This window comes from Nilaparvata lugens, chromosome 6, assembly GCF_014356525.2.
Source record: "Nilaparvata lugens isolate BPH chromosome 6, ASM1435652v1, whole genome shotgun sequence".
NCBI lineage: Eukaryota > Metazoa > Arthropoda > Insecta > Hemiptera > Delphacidae > Nilaparvata > Nilaparvata lugens.
Window position 1 is genome coordinate 40,784,696 of NC_052509.1, and position 19,397 is coordinate 40,804,092.

Consider the following 19,397-nt stretch of genomic DNA (forward strand, 5'->3'; position numbering starts at 1 on the left):
CTTATAAACACCTTTAATTCAGAAATACAGTACCATATTCAAGATCATCTACCATTATATGAGACGGATAGAAACAATACCTATCGTAAGAGGTAGTCAGCCATGTCAGTAACTGGAATAGCAAATACGATAAACAAAGGTAATACAAAAAGATTGATTGAAACAATCAATCTCACAAACCTCTGCAGTAGATTTTTGGCTTCGACTGTGTCTATTTGAACACCTAGTTCGGCAAACGCATGTTTCAATTCTTCCAAATCTATTTTTCCTGAAAATTAAAATTTCAACACATTAGAAAAGTTGAAACTGAAGGACATTGATAAACTTTTTATGAATGTATTATGCAAATACAACAGTTATTAATTTCAATAACAGTTCTCGGTGATATCAATATTATCATATTTCTTATTGCCCTATTCAGTATTCATTATAGGAAAATAATAGGTCTAGTAATGAAAATTATTTTTTTCAATAACTATAACAAAACTATTTTATAGAAAAACATTTCACAATTATCATCAGTAACATTAATGAAGATTTCAATTTTTCAAACTATTATTTTTCTAACGTATTATTATGAATAATCTGTTTAATATTGTACTAAAAAACAACAATTTATATAATTGAAATGATTATATTACTTAATATTATATAGACAGACCTATTTAGTATTCATCACTTTAATACTGTATCTTGAATATAGATATCAATGGGACGTATTTCTGAAAAAATATTGGAAGCTTTTTCAGCCAAGCTTGCCAAATAAGCAGGAACCAATCAGAACGATTTAGTTCAACTATTTTGTTTGTGGTTCCCAAAGCGTTCTTGGTTGTGCCCTTTCGGGAATCGTTTTTGAATGTAGCCCATATTTCCTGTTCCTTCTGTTCCTGAATCTAGTCTTATGAATTATCCAAAGTAAGGAAAACTTACTATAAATCGTAATTCATTTGTGAAGGGAAATTCATTTTATGAAGGGGAAAAACCATTCAAATACCCTAGCAATACACAGAATACCAATAAATAGGCAAAATACAACATAGTAGTCATTAGAAATAATTTTGGAAAACTAGATCAAATAGCTGTTAATCAGTAATATGTAACTACATTTAAATAGGGTAGTTTATGAAACTGGAATGTACAACAGGATGAAAGCACCTATCATTTGAGATGGAATATTTAGCTTTAATATCATGATAGTGATTATAATTTTTCCTTATAATATAGCAGAATAATATTCAGCTTCCAGATATACAACCTATTTTTAGAAGTATCTTTTGTATCACAGTAGCCTAAATATTCATTCTGCGAACAATAATAGAACCTATTAAATATCACATTTGTCACACTAATCAGTTCTTCATTTATCTTTTTATTCAACTTACCATCTTTATTTTTGTCTATGTGTGAAAAACCAAGCCTCAGCCTTTTCTCATGTTCTTTGACATAATGAATAAATTCAGCTAACGAGATATCACCACTCTTATTAGAGTCCGAGCGTTCCAAGAATTTCTGAAATAGAAAAAAATAATTAACATCTATAAAAATTCAACTTGATTTTAAAATATTAATTTCAAAAGAAGAATTGTTGGAGTACTCCCATACATAAAAAACACATACTTAAAATCACTCAATTCCCTTACTCTGTGAACTATATTATATTGCCGACCGTTTCAGACGCGGTTAAGAGATAACGAATAATATTTGTTGAGGACCTAAAAAAGTATTGAATGGAATATTATGGCTGTGGAGTATCTATTCATGCATTTCAGTGACAGGAAGCTGTCTTACATTCAATACTTAGAGTCGACAGGTCAAGACTAGCATATACTTTATTTGCAGAAAGACAAAAAGGGCTTCACCATTTGTTCTGTACGTTATTGATCGAAAGTCCATAACAAAATAAATGTGGTAGAAGTATACTGTTTACTCTAATTCTAGTCTGAACAGGGAGCAATGAAAACCACAAAATTAATATCTTACTTTAGGAAAAGGAAGATAGTAAACAAATTAGAATACACCTTAAAATGAATTGTTAAATTGATTGCAATTCAAATAAATAAACCATTTTGAAGAAAATTATGAATAAGATATGAAAATAAAAACATTTCATAAATATTTCATGAAATTTATAGTATATTTTAGATATACAATTCACAGTATTGAAAGAATGTATATTATAGACAGTTTTCTCAAGAGTTTTGAAAATTAAAAAAAATGTTTTTAACAGCTCAAAACAGGAATTTCAGGGATTTTTATAACGGTTCTAATCGAACTAACTTAAATATACATAGAACCCCAGTATTGGCTGATACGTCTATTTATAGTTGGCTATTGCTGAAGAGTACTTGCTTATTTACGGGAAACAGTAGCAAAGGAAAGAAACCTTTTTAGCTGGGATTTTACTTCAATTACATTTGGCAAGAGCAAAGGATTATTCCAATCAAGTAAATGCCGCGGCGTTTTCAGTAACTAGCAGAGATCCCTAGATTAGTTATAAAATTTTATAAATTAACCACCTATACAGCTCTAAATTGTTTACCAATTAACTACATATTCATCTCCAAGTTGATGCAATAAATTCATTTGAAGTTGGAGCAAAACGCAAGGAACCTATGAAATGATATTGAAAAATTTTACTGTTTGTATCAGAAAGAATTATTAATGTTTGAACTAGATAACATGGAAATCAACCAATTGAATATCATACTAAAATATGAAACAATATAAATATGACGAAACATCTGCCTTGGCAGTCACTCTGCATCTCTGGCGTTTTTATGTCAATAAAAATATTCATTTATTTATTAACTATTTTATAGGACTTACGGTACTCAAATTGAGACAGTTTTATTACACTTTTCACAGCACAATTATTGTACAATTAAAAGGTAAGTGAATACTGTATTATAGATATTCATGAATTCATACGTTTCATAACACAAATTGGAATACAACGAAATTCAATTTTCTTTGTATAAGGATGGATAGCGCTCTACTGAAAATATCTTTCTATTTTACAGATAAAAACATACTAGATGGTTCAAGACTCGTGCTAGCATTTTGATAAACTTAAAATGCGAGAGGAAAATATTAAGTCAGAGAAGGCTGGGTGTAAAATATAAAGTCTAGCAGCTAAAGTAAGACGTCATACATGATGCATGATAAATAGCATATAATGTTTCACATTTCACATCAACTCATTTCGTTCCCATTGTTCATGTCAGCATGGAATATGTTACCATGAGTATGTGGAGTTATGATTAATTGAGAATTAAATTAAATTAATTACCACAATATCAACTTCTTAACTACACAAAAAGTAATTGAGAATTCTTTACTGGACAACTAGATAAACATTTTTTCCTGGTGATTTATTTAGTTAGCATCCACCTGGATGCTTCTTGTTGGTGCCGCCAAATATCAATTAAATATAAATGGCCCTGGGAGTAAGTAGCAAGTTATGTAGTATTTAATAGTAGATTGGTGTTCTCTATCATACAACAACATGTAGTATGATGAGAAATGATGTAGTCACTGTATCACTTTACTACGGGCTACTCGTATTTATGTAAAAATTACAAAAATAAAAGTACCCTTTTTCCATCTGTATTTTATTTTTCACATGTTTCGACTTATAATGTCATTTTCAAATGAGTGAAAGTGACACTCACTTACTTGAAAATTTCATTATAAGTCGAAACATGTGAGAAATAGAATAAAGCTGAAAAAATAGTACTTTGATTCTTCAATTTTTACATAAACTTATGAAATTTTATTGAGTTGAAATATATTAGGACGACGACTATATTATTGGTTTTATTGGTTCTATTTTCTGAAATCCTATATCCATATAATTTTTCTCTTTATAACTACTTGAAAAACTAAATTCTTAAACTAAATAGTAACTTTTAATTCAAGCACAAGAGTAGATGTAATTTTATAATAAAAGAGGACATAAAACTTTTAAGACTAAAGTTTAAACACATAGGTATTTGAAATAAACTATAGAATTTAAAACTAAAGTTTAAACACATAGGTATTTGAAATAAACTATAGAATTACAATACAGGTCATACTATATTATTGAACGTTGATTGTATCGATTAACAAGCACTCAAAAAGTTGAAAAAGCAATAACTTACAGAACAGTCTAAGAATACCGAATCAAACGCATGAATCATTGCCTGCAGATAATATATAATATAGGAATATGTACGTTATCAGTATTCACATTTGAACTCTTTCTGGCGGTTTGCCAACAGATAATTTTAGCCGTTAGGATTAAAATAAAGCATTCATTCAACCCTGTCAATAACAGAGGAGTACGCCGAACCATTCACTACTGTGATGTGGATGTGGCATATGAGCTCAACCAACGTATCAATGCTGGAAATAAGTGTCAATTTAAATACAAACATCCATAGTGTTAGGAGATTCAAGTGATAAGTGGAAACTTCAGAATGTGGATAAACTATTAAAAAAAGGTAAGTGGAAACTAATGAAAATTTGAACTGATGAACTGGTTGTAGTATTGCAAATTACTAGACTTGTGTACTCTGCTAATGTATTGATAAATGTTCAAGAAAGACAATTAATTATTCCTAACCGATACATTACATATCGAAACTAATTGTAATCAAACGGAAATAAATCTCTTCAACAAAATAAACTGTCTAATTATCAAGTTTTGTTCTTATCAATAGACAGTACTACGAATGTGGATTTCAAAATACAGAGTGAGTCATATATGTACGGGAACCCTTCAATAAATTGAAGACTGTTGTAGATATAATACTGTAACTTTCAGGATACGTTATTTGTCAAATACTCTACCTTTTGACGTACAACTGAATTTCAACCCCTCATAAGGGAGTGACTTAGGGGTTGTAACTCGAATATTTTAAATGTAAACACCCATGTGTGGTACATCATTTTAAAGGCCTTTTTGAAACAAGAAAGATGGCATCGACAAAAATGTTCTATGATACTTGTATTCAAAATGGCGGCTGATTGAAGTTTTAGTTTTTAAAGAAATGAGGGGTTGTAACTCAAATATTGTGAACGTAAACGCCCATTGTGTGATACATCATTTTAAATGCCTTCTCAAAACTAGAAAGATGACATCAATAAAAATTTTCTGATACTTTTATTCAAAATGGCGGCTGATTGAAGTTTGAGTTCTTAAAGAAATAATTTATAAATTTTAATCAGCCGCCATTTTGGATAAAAGTATCATAGAGCATTTTTATTGATGTCATCTTTCTAGTTTTGAGAAGGCCTTTAAAATGATGTACCATACAATGGGTGTTTACATTTAAAATATTCGTCCCCCAAGTCACCCCCTTATCAGGGGTTGAAATTCAGTTGTATGTCAAAAGGTGGAGTATTCGACCAATAACTTATCCTGAAAGTTACAGTATTATATCTACAACAGTCTCCAATTTATTGAAGGGTTCCCATACATATGACTCACTCTGTATAATCTTAGAGAAACAATAGCTTGTTTCTCTATCTATTGTTTCTCTATGTAGTCCAGTCAACGAAATATTATAGAGAGAAAAGTTTTGAACATAATTTTCAACTCCACAGCTCTTTCAAGGATAGTAAGAGGATTAACATATCAAAAGTCCTCACCCCTACCCCCTGTGCTTGAGGGGTGGGGGTGGTTTGAAAGTACCATTATTTCATTTTTTTGCATATATCTCGGAAACTATGCATCTTATGAACTTTTGTATTCTGTGGAAAATTGAAAAGTGATGCATTTTCAAAAAACTAGTTTTTCTTTCATTTTTTCGCTCTTTCAAGTCTTATAACTTTTCAACAATTGATGAAAAAAAAATGTGCTAATTATGGGATTGTAGAAAATTAAATTATCTTTCATTTCATGTATAATTCGACTATTTCACGCATTCCCATAAGACTGTTGCAGCAGTTTAAGTTTTGAGTGTCAAATCTCAAGATTTGCAACAAGTGACTTTCTTTGAATATCACACTATTCTGTCATCATAAATTGGCAGTGTGCTTAAGTATGAACATTCATACTGAGTACCTATTGGAACGTCTTCGAAACTAAACACAGGGGGTGTTTCTAAACTTCCTACCAAACAAAGACATTCAAAACTAAAACTGCTGCAACAGTCGTATGGGAATGCGTGAAATAGTCGAATTATACATGAAATGAAAGATAATTTAATTTTCTACAATCCCATAATTAGCACATTTTTGTTTCATCAATTGTTGAAAAGTTATAAGACTTGAGAGAGCGAAAAAATGAAAGAAAAACTAGTTTTTTGAAAATGCATCACTTTAGAACATAAATATCTCGAAAAGTATCAGATTTATCGAAAACCTCTACTGAATAAAACTTGTAGAAAATTTATCAAGCTTCATTTTTACGTAGTTGATTATGTCAATAGAACACATTGTTTCTAAGATAAAAGCATGTAAGTAATAAGTGAAAATGCAACTTTCAAACCACCCTCATCCCTTTAGCACATGATGTAGGGGTTGGGATTTTTGATAAATCACCTCCAAACTAGTCTCAACAAAGCTGCAAAGTCAAAAATTGTGTTGCAATCATTCCCTCCAAATTTCATTGTCAACTGATCTATTGTTGCTGAACAGACAATTTCACTCTCAACACTAAGGCCGGTTACAGAGCTTGACCGACCGTCAGTGCGTACGTCAGTCGCGCTTGTCTTTTCCATAGAGTTTTCATGTATCCTTACAGAGCAGGACTGACGGCACGCACGCGCACGGTCAGGACCATGCGTTTTACACAGCGTACGAAGACCATCGGTCGAGCTCGTGCGCATCCGTTCCATCGGTCGACTGTCGCTCTATTGAAACAAACAGAATCTTTCAGAGCTGTACTGATCAGTAGTCCGATCGCAACATAACCAATGTGCTGACACCTCTGCCCGACAATCAGCTGATATTGAATTGAATAGCATAATGAATGAATTCAATTAATAGTGTCATATTTGAATTCAGAGTTTTTCTATACAATTCTTCAATCATTTCTAAATTTTTTATTGAAAAAATCATATATTATTAATATTATCTACATTTATTTGATCCGTAGCTTAAAGTGACTGCAAGTATTCCCAATGGTGATACAAGCTCGAAAAACTCATCAAAATTTCTGATGGAGACTCTTAGGTAGTTGAAAAATGTATCTTCACCCCAAGCAATGATGTATATAATGGTACTAAATTCCCTTTGAAATGCTCTTTGGGCGACCATCGGGTGAACTTGATATCTACGTCTTTTAATCTTTCGTTTACGAATATAATAAGCTGCAATTAAACAATCTGTGAAGGCGTCATTCTTGTGAGTCAGAAAAACTGATGTATGGTCAGGATGGTGCATACGCACTGACGGTTGGTCGAGCTCTGAATGTGTAAAACTGATTCTCGTTGCGTACGGTCAGGATGGTACATACGCACTGATGGACGGCCGAGCTCTGTAACCGGCCTAAAAATGCTGCAACAGTCGTAGGGAAATGCGTAAAATAGTGAAAATATACATCAAATTGAAGATAATTTGATGCTCTATCAGCTCATAATCAGCACGGATTTTTTTCATCAATCGTTCAAAAATTATAAGGCCGAAATATGAAAAAACTGGAAGCAGAAGTGTTTTTTTTTTTTTTCAAAAAATTCTCACCTTCTAGAGCAGATATCTCAGAAACTATGAGAGATATGGAAAAAATGCAAAGGACAAAACTTGTTGGTAATTTTGTAAGCTTCAATTTTCCACAATACAAATGTTCATAAGATACATCGTTTCCGAGATATATGCAAAAAATGAAATAATGGTACTTTCAAACCACCCCCACCCCTCAAGCACAGAGGGTAGGGGTGAGGACTTTTGATATGTTAATCATCTTACTATCCTTAAAAGAGCTGTGGAGTTGAAAATTGTGTTCCAAACTTTTCCCTCTATAACTTTATTTGAGCATTCGTTGCCTGGACTATATGGTATAATAGATACAGTGAAATTGTAAGAATAATAAAGTATCAAATAATTGAATTGAATGACTTTATTTTTAATAGATCAGTTTTGGGCATTAGCCTGTTGTGCCTTTCCTCAGGTCAAGTATTTATACACAATGTGATAAATAAATACTTTTCACAGTGACTTTCAATCTTGAAACCTAAACAAAATCTTTAATATCTTGATAAATGACAATAACCTGTTATTGGTAGAATCAACTCTTTGATATTTTTTAAAATAAATTGCTTAGTTTAATGCAGAATTAAAATAATTGAAAATTAAAATGAAAATAATCTTGATTCATTTCTTAAAACATGTAACAATGTTACATAAATACGTGTAATAATGATTTGTGTTGATGGTATTGAGTGATAACACAGCCTAAAGTAAGCCATGGTGATAAGCTTAATTTACGATGCCAAAGCTGACGACCAAATATCAAATCGAACTGAAATAGTTCAATTTTAAAACGAAAAATTAAATAAAGTTTGTTTTCTGTGTGCTAAACCTTACAGATTTATTGATACCATATATCACAATCGCTTTGTAGTCTAAAATGTGATTTGTGCATACTCAATAAAATACACTGTTCAATGAATATATACAATATTTATTATTTGTATAGTAATTTAAAACTATTGAAACGCTTAATTCCACGCATTGAATGTGGGATAGCGATTACAGCAATAATTGTACGGCTTGTAATAATTGTAGGCGTCCTATGTGATAATGAAGCCAAACAGAAATAAAGTTTTTCCCGGTCCCCGAACAATTCACAATAATTATGAAAATTGGAAAGCGATGATCAAGAAAACCAAGTAGTTCTCAAATATAAGGGGAATGTAGGACGAACAAAAATAAATAATTATTCCCCTTTGAGGAGATTTAAGTTTTTTTGCAATTTTCAAACAATATTATTCAACCTCTTTTACATGATTGCAACTACAAAATCCTCCCCTTCGAGCCTTATTTGCATAACGCGACTAGTACTAGCAGTTTATCGCGATCAATAATGCGAGTAACCTTCGCATAGAGGTTGTTGATTTTGAATTTCTTTAGTATTTTATTGATTACAATCCTGCTTAAAGCCAATTGCAGCTAACTTATGTCATAGCAAACTGAAACTCCAATAAAGGATACTTGTTGAAAATAAAAAGAGTGAAGCATTAGAAATAGGACGCTTTAGATGTAGAGTACCGTAATTCATTCGTACTTAACTCCCCTATGAATAATTGAGTATTTTTATGAATACTAGTTATAAAATACGAAAAGTTATAGGAATAACAATTATTACAGACAACAAAAACAGATAAACAATCAAGTGGAATCCTTATACAGAGATCTATTGGTGCAGTTCTACACTGAAAGTTCTAATTAAATTAAAATATTCCAGATAAATTAATTTACTTCTAAATTAATAAGCATGGATGTTATAATTCAATTATAATACAATCATTATAATATGTAAAACTAACTAGTGTACAGACACTGCTCCACTAAATGAATATTTTTCTAATAAGTTAATCAGATCTTTTCAATAATATGTTTAAATAAATATTTTTATCCAAATCCAGTATGGAAATGGGTAAGCTTAATTGGAACTTAGGTTGAGATTTATTAAAAAATGGACTTTAACCAATTTCTTAAATTTTGTACAATATTGTTGATAAAATATTTAAAATACTATACACATTTCTAAGAACTAAAACCCATAGTTTGCAAATGAACTTTCTATGAAGCTGTTTTGAAAAGAGTGTTATTTTTTTATTCATCAGCCAGATATTCGACACTACCAGACACACAAAAGAGAATATTTATTAGACTATACAAAACATTTGATAACTATACAATAACATTGATAACTTGAGAATCAGTAGAATAAAACATGATAATAATAATAAATAAGAGTGGATAACGAGATGTTGAGATCGTAAGTCTAATTAATCTGGGAAACGAGCAGTTTCTTTCTCGAGTAGCTTTCAAATGATCCCAAAAGCTCTAAACATGAAAGAAGGCTAGTGGCTAGTAGCAGCGCCACACAATTCTGCGCCACTAATGGTGTCTCGCGATAAAAATAGCATTTCTGTCAGGACGTAAATACAACCTAAACCTAAACCATTGTCGGAGATTCAGAATGTGTTGGGAAAGAAAAGAGCCACATGCGTAAAACTTCTAATGAATAATTGAAAAACGCAAAACCAGAAAGGCAACTATCAACAGGGGCCCTGAATTTACATAAGTATTTGGTGCGTCTGATTATCAATAGCGTCAAAGCGTGATTTTTTGCAAGGACTATATTTATGTTTCAAATTATTATCAAACAGAGGTTATAGAGAAATTCAAGAAAATATGGGAGTACGGTATCACATCAATTGCAGTTTATAGCACAAGCAATCTGCAAAATTGCAGTCTCAGAGAATTTAAGAACAGTAAGGGCCAAGAAGCCCATGAAGCGTTTTTTCAGGTGTTTTCAGACGAGTCGTCAGGGCAGGAAGCTCTTCGATTGGCTGATTGGGTTGACGTTCGGGAATCAGCTGATAATCAGCCAATCGGAGAACCCTGCCGACTCGTCTGAAACGCTTTGTGTAGCTTGGCCCTTACACTTAAAATAAATTTAAAAATAGAAAAAAATGCGAAAAAAGACGAAAAAAATTAAATTATAGAAAAATCCATTTAGTTTTCTATGATTATATATCTAGGTACCTGTGGAGACACCACTCTTGTACATGAGTAATGAATTGAGGAATGATACAAATAATAAATGCAAGAATGATGGGAATCGAACCCGTGAGCAGAGCAGACAGAACAGCGACGCCCCAATCCACTATTCATCTTCTTCTGCTGTTCTGTAGTCCTAATACGAACAAAGCAAGCAAATCCTATACTTGATCTTGATACTAATTATCCCTTTATTATAATAAAGGGATAATACTATATACCTAATACTATATTTCCCTTTCTGAGTAGTTGTGGAGGTGATACTGTAGTAGATATCCATAAACCAAACTGAATGATAGTACTATATATTGTCCAACCACAAATCGATTAAAAATCGAGATTGCTTTTAATAAGTCTGTGGTTTGACAATATCTAGTATTTTTATTTTTGAACACCTTAAATCAACCAACTACTACAAAAGTGATAATTTGATAAGAACTGATTCAATATACTGATCGAATCACGTTGATTTCACTTTTTGCCGTAACAATAATAGCAGGAACAATGTTTCTATAGTTTCATTCAGTATCTCATTTCATCCAGTTGTAATACGACTCTTGGTTTTGTACGTAATTGAGTAAGCAATGGCGTCATGATGTGAGTTCGGAAGCAGAAACAATCACAATAATGACAAGTGCAATAATATTGATATGTCAGATGGTGATTCTTATCTAATACACATCAAAAATCATACAGAGTATATCTCTACAGACGTTGATCAAAATTTAAACTCCAATTTATACTCAGATTAGATAAGATTTATATACTTATAATAATATTAGAAAGCCTGTTTAAAAAACATGAATTCATAACACAAAAGCCTAAACTATGACAGTGCAACATTCTTTGTTTTTCATCACTAGTTCAGCTAGACTAGAAAAATGTCATGATACTTATGAAGCAACACTTCAGAGTGGCATATTCACACATTTGAGCTTTGCGCATGCGCACATCAGTGCGAAACGCCTGAAAGCGACGATAGCAGGTGAATTTTCAAAAAAAAACTAGTCGCTCATTATTTCATATCGTTAAAATTATATACAGAGCTTTGAGAGTGAACAGGATATGTAAGTTTCATAAATCAGTGCAAAAAAGTAGATTTGGCTTTACTATGAAGAAACAGACAAGACACAGAATCCAATGCGGTTTTATTTGGAGTTGATGCATTATCAGGTAGAGTTTTCAATATTTGTTTCTTTTTCAAACATTCTTGATCAATAGAATGTATGCAAATAAGAACCATAAACTGAAAAAGAAAATTATAACATTTTTCAGAATGATTGAGTGATTTTAGTCTCCAAATAGAATTGTTCATCTTTACATTTCTTAATATATCTTTATTTCTTTTATATTTTTAAAATTGAAATATTCTTTATTTTAATTTGAAGTAATGGAAGTAATAAATATTTAATAACGTATTTCTTCAGGGCTGCTTTATTTGTTAGTTAAGAAGAATAGGTACCATAGTAGTTGAAATAATATTTTATTTTTAAAACTTGAAAATTGTTCGAACATCCGAAACTGGTTGTTTTTGTATTTAATAATTTTTTAAAAAGAAACTTTGGTACTATGGTATTATTTTTTAACGAATAAATATTAGATTGAAGAGCATTTATTCAATTTTTAAACAATGCATCCTATTATGAACTTCCACTCACTATTTATAACTTTGCTCATGTCTTGGCAATCTATCAGTAATGTAATAATTTGAGAACATTTTATAAATCTTTATACCAATATGTATCTTTTATTTATACATTATCTTCGATATATTGATAAATTATATATACAGAGTGAGCCATAATGTATGAGAACCCTTCAATACGTTGGAGACTTTTTTAGATATAATACTGTAACTTTCAGGATAAGTTATTGGTCGAATTCTCTACCTTTTGACGTACAACTGAAGTTCAACCCCTCATAAGGGTTGTAACTCAAATATTTTAAATGTTAACACCCATTGTGTGGTACATAATTTTTAAGATATTTTTAAAACAAGAAAGATGGCATCAATAAAAATGTTCTATGACATCTGCATCCAAAATGGCGGCTAATTGAAGTTTTAGTTTTTTAAGAAATTTTAAATGCCTTTTCAAAACAAGAAAGGTGGCATCAATAGAAATTTTCTATGACATCTGCATCCAAAATGGCAGCTGATTGAAGTTTTAGTTTTTAAAGAAACAAGGGGTTGTAACTCGAATATTTTAAATGTAAACACCAATTGTGTGGTACATAATTTTAAAGGCCTTTTCAAAAACAAGAAAGATGACATCAATTAAAATGATGTTTTATTTTAGTTTTATTTTCTAAAGGTTTTAGTTTTTACTTGAAACTACAAGAGTCTCCAACTTATTGAAGGGTTCCCATAGGCTACATATGACTCACTCTGTATATACTAATATAATAATATTGAAACATAATTATTAAGACTTAAGATTGTTGATTAGCTGATTGGTTGAAGAATATGAAAGTAAAAGATGGAATATTAATTAGATATTATTTTTATATCTTGCTGTTGTTGCTCACATATTATATTTGCAACTTGAGCGTGAGTAATAAGGTGTAGGTCTACTACAAAACTGACCGAAGCAACAGCTACTCGTAAAAAATTTATAAGCATGGTTCAACAAAGAGAAAAATTCTGAGACAGGCAAGATTATCAAAGAGCATAATTATGAAAATATCTTATTTCATATTCTTTATAATTACGAGTCGATTACAGTGTAATGCCCCAAGGTCATATTGGCCAATTTAGGCATTAAATAGTCTTCTGATATAGCATAGCCAAATGTTATACAAACGGAACAAGATTTCAAACAAAAATAAGCGACAAGCACAGTAGTTGCTTGTTCAAAATATTGAAACACAATCAATGTTTTCGAGGTCAAGTCGATGACTCATGGCAGCTTGAAATACATAAAAAGTACAGTATACAAAACATTCCAGACTTGTGACCCAGGCTTACTGTCAGAGCTTATATTTATCCACTTATTTATTTATCTACTCTCACTCTCAATTTATGTTTCTTTCTGTTGCTCAATTTTTTGGTTAGTCAGTAACTATTGTTTGATAAAACAGTTCATTTGTCAGTCTCTTTTAGTACAGTACTTGTTTTGTTTATACACTTTGTAAAAAGGATTAAAAATATAGATACTCAATAGATAGATACAAGAGCATCTGGAATCAGAATGATGTCATGAAGTAATGAGTAAAATAAAAGCTTTATTCGTATATTGAATAGACCTGCCGAAAATTGGGTACATTCTTGATGTTTTCTATTATTATCACCATCTTATTTCTTTTATTTTTCTATCATGTTGATATCATATTTTCTATGTTCTTTGCAGGATTTTTCAGCGATTTACGATCATGCATGAATCTTGTGAAAAATGTGACACTTGTAAAGAATTGTTGTATTTACAAGAAACTGTGAAAAAATATGGATACATTTTTTATACTATTGTCATATTTCAGTTTCAGTTTCGCCATAAATAACTAGAAAACCAATTATGCGCCATTCTGCATAATATATGAACAACATTTTTTAATTAGATAGAAATTTGATTCATAGTAAAATAAAAAACAATATTTTATAATTATCTATTTCAGTAGCTTTATTTAGGCAATGTATTAATGTTCTTTCAGTTATCAGTAAAATTTAGTTGATTTAGTTTTGAGTAAGGTAATCCACACAATCGAACGATACAGATACCACAGATAAAATAAGTAATTACTAAGTCCTCTCTGGCTATACTTAGATCAAGAAAAACTCCCACTGCCTTATCACCCTTATCCATCATCTCAATCAGATCTTCAACTATAGAGGCAGTATCTCACTTTTTGGATTTTCCTTTATTTTGAAAACCGCGTTGCTCCGTTGACAATATACCATTTTGAATCAGATGGTCAACAACACGAATCAACATCCCTTTTTCATATACAGTATTTTACTAATTGCATTTACAATAGTTTGAGATTATTGGTTAAACTTACTTTTTATCCCTTATGAATGGGGAACTAATTTAGACTCCTCTAAATTCTGAAAAAATACACCAAAGATCTATTAACTAAAACGGTCAGTGAAGCAATTAGATACTCTTAGAGCCAGCCACTGAGCTCAACAGAGCCACAACACGCCTGAGCTATGTTGTAAGATAGCGTAAATGATGTCATTGCACCCACTTCCATGCTGTTTGCACCGAAATTGAAACAATAGGCGAAAAGTTATAAAAATCGCTCACCTGCCGCCACAGCTCACCGTATTTCTATGATGTTGCAAACTTCCGGAATGGAAACTAGGCTTATAGTGTACTTTATTACAGCAGTAGAAATACCATCAAAACCATTTGAACTTGTAATTTTCAAACTGTCTAGGATTTTACCAAATTCAACCACAATGGGAGGAGCAACACTTTTTTGACAGAACTTAGTGATGCACCAATTCAACAATTAAGTATTTGAATTAATCAAATTTTGATCGTTAAATTTCATGTCAACTTCCTTTAGGTAATTGCAAACTTTGTTTCCATCTTTCAACACTGAGCCTATCTCTGTCATCATTTTCCTAATGAGTGACTTTGTAACTCACTTGTTTTTTGTTAAAATAAATAAGTTTTTCTAATGAATTTGTTCTCACCATTTTTCTTTGTACCACATTGGTGCTCTCATTCGATATTTTTAATATCGATAGGATAATATGAGAAAAATTGAAATATACGAGGCTTTTTAAGAAACTTTAAAAACCTCGTCTGGTACGGCTGGTACATAGAATATTATTAAATTTTGCCGCCATCATGTCATATGCAATAATTCCTTAGCGACGATTCGAGCCTCGTGGCTAGAACCGCCGCGGCTAAAGCACATAACCTATAAATTTGTTAATTCGATTTATTGGATTTTCATGTTGTATGAACTTTATGGCAGCAGAACTGGAATTATTGGCCTCTGTATTGCTTTTACGGTTTATATCTAATGGATCATCCATCCTATATAAAATTAATATTCAAAATAGAAAATATAATTTGAAATAACCAATGTAACTTAATAGAGCCTAGGCCTATAATACAGTAACCGTACAATTCATTATAAAGTTAAAATGTATAGTCCTATAACGTATACGGTAGTCCTATCATTTAATTGAATAACTAATTGACAATTTGCAAGATTAACTTATAAATGTGATAAAATGATTCATGAGAATTTAAAGATAGATCGAACAGCAAAGCTTTACCATAATGTTCACCCTGCATTGTAACGTTCTAGGAACGAACTTGTTACTGCACCTTTATTGATGAATGTTAAAAATCTTATTGTCAAATGTTATCCTAGTTCTATTGAAACAGTCTACTATATAAAATAACAGTGAACTTGACATTTACTACAAACAGCATCTAGGTCGAGGTTGATTTCTTCTTAACCTCATTCTATTCGTATCATGTTCCTAACCTAATGAGGATAGAACAGACAAACCATACCTGGGCATATTTGTGATGAACTCCAAAATCCTTTAACGCTACTGATAAATCGTGGATATCTATCTTTCCATTGCCATCAACATCTAAGGATTTAAATATTTTTTCCAGTCTTTCTTCATCCTCGGCTGGCAATTCATGAAAGTAATGCGGTGGATGGGCCATTGTCGGATCACTATTTGAATGAACCATTTTCAAGCATTACAACAACTATTCACTATCTAAGCACCAACAAAACACGACTAGATTATTATTTAACTAGAGGACACCAAACACGCGTTTTAAAGTTTACGGAAACCATTTCGAAGATTTGACAGCTCAGGATTTGTCCGATAACCCTGCAACTGCATTGCCACTTGCCAGTCTTCACTGTGTCAGTGTGAGAGTGTGTGTGTTGCAAAATGGCACACAGTGCATTGCATGAACGGGTCAATGTTCTCGCGATCTGTACGACATCTATTAGGCGGTCCCGAACTAAATCAATCGTTATGTTAACAGCTGTTTTCTATTGAGAGCGGCAAGTTCAAATATGATGCAACTATTGTGGACTGATACTTCCAAATTCTTGATCACAACCATCTCATTTGAAGAACAAATTTAATGTATACGGTAATTAAAAAGAACTTTGAACTTCAACAAAAGAACAAAAATAGTTCAATTAAAGCTCCATCACTGGAGCTTTAAAACTAAAAATTAGTACCTACCTAATATTATAGTACCTATAGTGGGGTCCACATTATAATGGCAGTGTACGATTGACAATACTGTTGCTGTCCTTTTCTATCATACAACAAAACAGATAGCACTATCACTCGTCACTCCCTCTCTCTCGCTTTGCAATGTTGTCTATTTGCCAGAATATTTTTATATTTACTTTTGACAGTGACTGTACAAAACTGAACAAATCATATTCTCAGCCGCCATTTTTTTCTTCATTCTATCAAAATACTTGAGTTTACAAGTCGTATAATTGATTTAAAATGTATTTTTGAAACAATTAAATAATTTTAAAACATTACCTTATGAGAAACACAAATTAAAATACCTGAAATGACATTTTAAAAGTTGATAACTAACCATCCTAGACTTCATCCATGCTTAAGTTAGCCTACCCGTATAGGTTGGACCTAATCGTACCGGTATAAATAATATTGAAAAGTTATTTCAGAATTAGTCCATTGAAATTACTCATTTTTTAATAGGATTTTTATTTTTCTATTATTTTTAAAGGAAATTGGAATAGAATACCTACGGTACCAAATAACTCAATTTCTGTTGTTTTGAAATTCAGATTGTTGTAGGCTATCAAAGCTTTTTAAATTAGCCACCATTATTTCAGGTTTGTATAAAAATAAAAATCTGATCTCAGTCATGAAAGCAAATTTCTGAATCAATTTATGAAAATAGTTATTTGTGCAACAAAGTGCGCAAAGTGACAGTTTGCTGCACCGAAAGAAACGTTTACGCACTAGCCATAGGCGAGTGCGGAATGGTTTCTTGAGTGCAGCAGAGGAACTTTGCGCACGTATTTCACATTACATTTTTCTTACAGTTACCATTGAATATGAAAAGTGGGTAATTATTGGTAAAATGATGGCTGAAATCAATCAAATGTTTGTGTGTGTGATGCTGTTATTAATAACAACCTTAATTCATTTAAAAATAAATAATCCAATTGGAGTTGAAAATTCTCAGCCAAAGTTCTCATTTTTATTCATTTAAAAATCAGAAAAAATATAGATAGAACAAAAAAATCGCATTCAAAATACATGCCAACCGCTGATTGGGATGCCTGCAAGATGGCTGAACCAACAAGCGCGCGACCTAGCGGAAAGAATTGTACCTAAGTTTGTTTCATCCAGCTAAAAAGTACTGAAACAGGATTCAGAAATTTGGGCTTTTGCACAAATTACCGAGAAAAATCGCCTGCCATGTATTCAGGTTGAGCGCGCCACACTGAGCTCGCTTTGTCCGCCGTACTACCTCTCAGCGAACTTTTGTTGAATCGCCTAGCAGGCGGTCGTAGGTGGTAGTGCGCCGTACTACCGCCGCGGTAGCGAACTCGGTGTGGCGCGCTCAACCTGAATACATGGCTAGCGATTTTTAAAACTTCGCTACCGCTGCGGTAGCGAGCTTGGTGTGGCGTGCCCTTTAGTGACCTACATAATAGCTTATGTGTCAACTTATACGCTAGTGTGACAGTAACTTTGAGCGCGAAAAAGCTCACAAAATCAATACTAACATAACTTTCATAGCCCATAAGTCTTGATTTAACAAGATAATCAGACTAGCTTCTGTATTTTTTCCTGTTTGTGTTTTATTCTGATCAATGATCACGAAAAACAGAGGAGTTTTTCGTGTGAGTTGGCAAAGAAATGAATGAAGGAAGCTGATGATTGTGAGTTGGAAGAAAGTTTATTTATTTATTCAACTTCCAACGGTACAACACCAATTTCACATAAAAATAACATAGAAAAGGAGATGCAAGCAAAGAATATATAGATAAATAGTAATATACAACAATAAAAAAACATCTATGTGGATAGTTTGAAAGACAAAAATTAGAATACAGAATGAATCACAGTTAACATACAATATTATATATAAGTGAAAAGACCCATGGAAGTTTACCACAAGGGGCATGAACAAGGAAGGGAACACCAAAATCACACATGCAGGGATCTCTTCATAGTTCTCCTGAGAAAGCCCAAGGACACCCCAAAGAAATCAACGTCAGCTGCAGCAGCCTCACAACCAGAGCAAGGATTCTAGGAAGCCCACTATTTCAATTTTTTTTCAATTTATTTCAATTTATTTTCCTTTACACACATACATAAAATACAAGTAATATTAAATTACAACAAGAATAAACAACTAGCAAAATTAGTACAAAAAAAAAAAAACAAAAAAAAAAGGTCCGTACAAGATGCTAATTCAGAATTTGGTGTAAAGGGGTGGGATTGAAGCTCTTCCAACTATGGTTACCCATGTACTAGGAAGGCTTTCAATCCTTGAGAGGGAAAATAAAGGATTAGGAAAAAAGGTGAGGTGGGATGATAGGATAGTTAATTTAATAAAGAAAAATAAATAAAAAGGTCCACACTAGATTGGTAAGTGAGCACACAAAAACACTAAGTTCCTCTTTTACTTTGTTTAATTTACAGGTAGAAAAAATAGTTCGTTTTAATCCAATACTAATATCATGTTTTA

The 19,397-nt window shown here is 31.9% G+C and overlaps 1 protein-coding gene across 1 annotated transcript in view; it reads right to left on the bottom strand.

The window, feature by feature from the left end:
- Nucleotides 1–16,605, bottom strand: part of LOC111050456 (calcium-binding mitochondrial carrier protein SCaMC-2-A) — a 104,995-nt gene extending 88,390 nt beyond the window's left edge. Inside the window, exons 1-3 of the mRNA XM_022336779.2 lie at nucleotides 16,191–16,605; nucleotides 1,383–1,509; nucleotides 181–268 (exon numbers count right to left, since the gene is read on the bottom strand). Coding sequence (XP_022192471.1) covers nucleotides 181–268; nucleotides 1,383–1,509; nucleotides 16,191–16,379 — 404 coding nt within the window. The 5' untranslated portion in view covers nucleotides 16,380–16,605. The remainder of the gene's footprint in view (nucleotides 1–180; nucleotides 269–1,382; nucleotides 1,510–16,190) is intronic.
- Nucleotides 16,606–19,397: the final 2,792 nt, after the last annotated feature.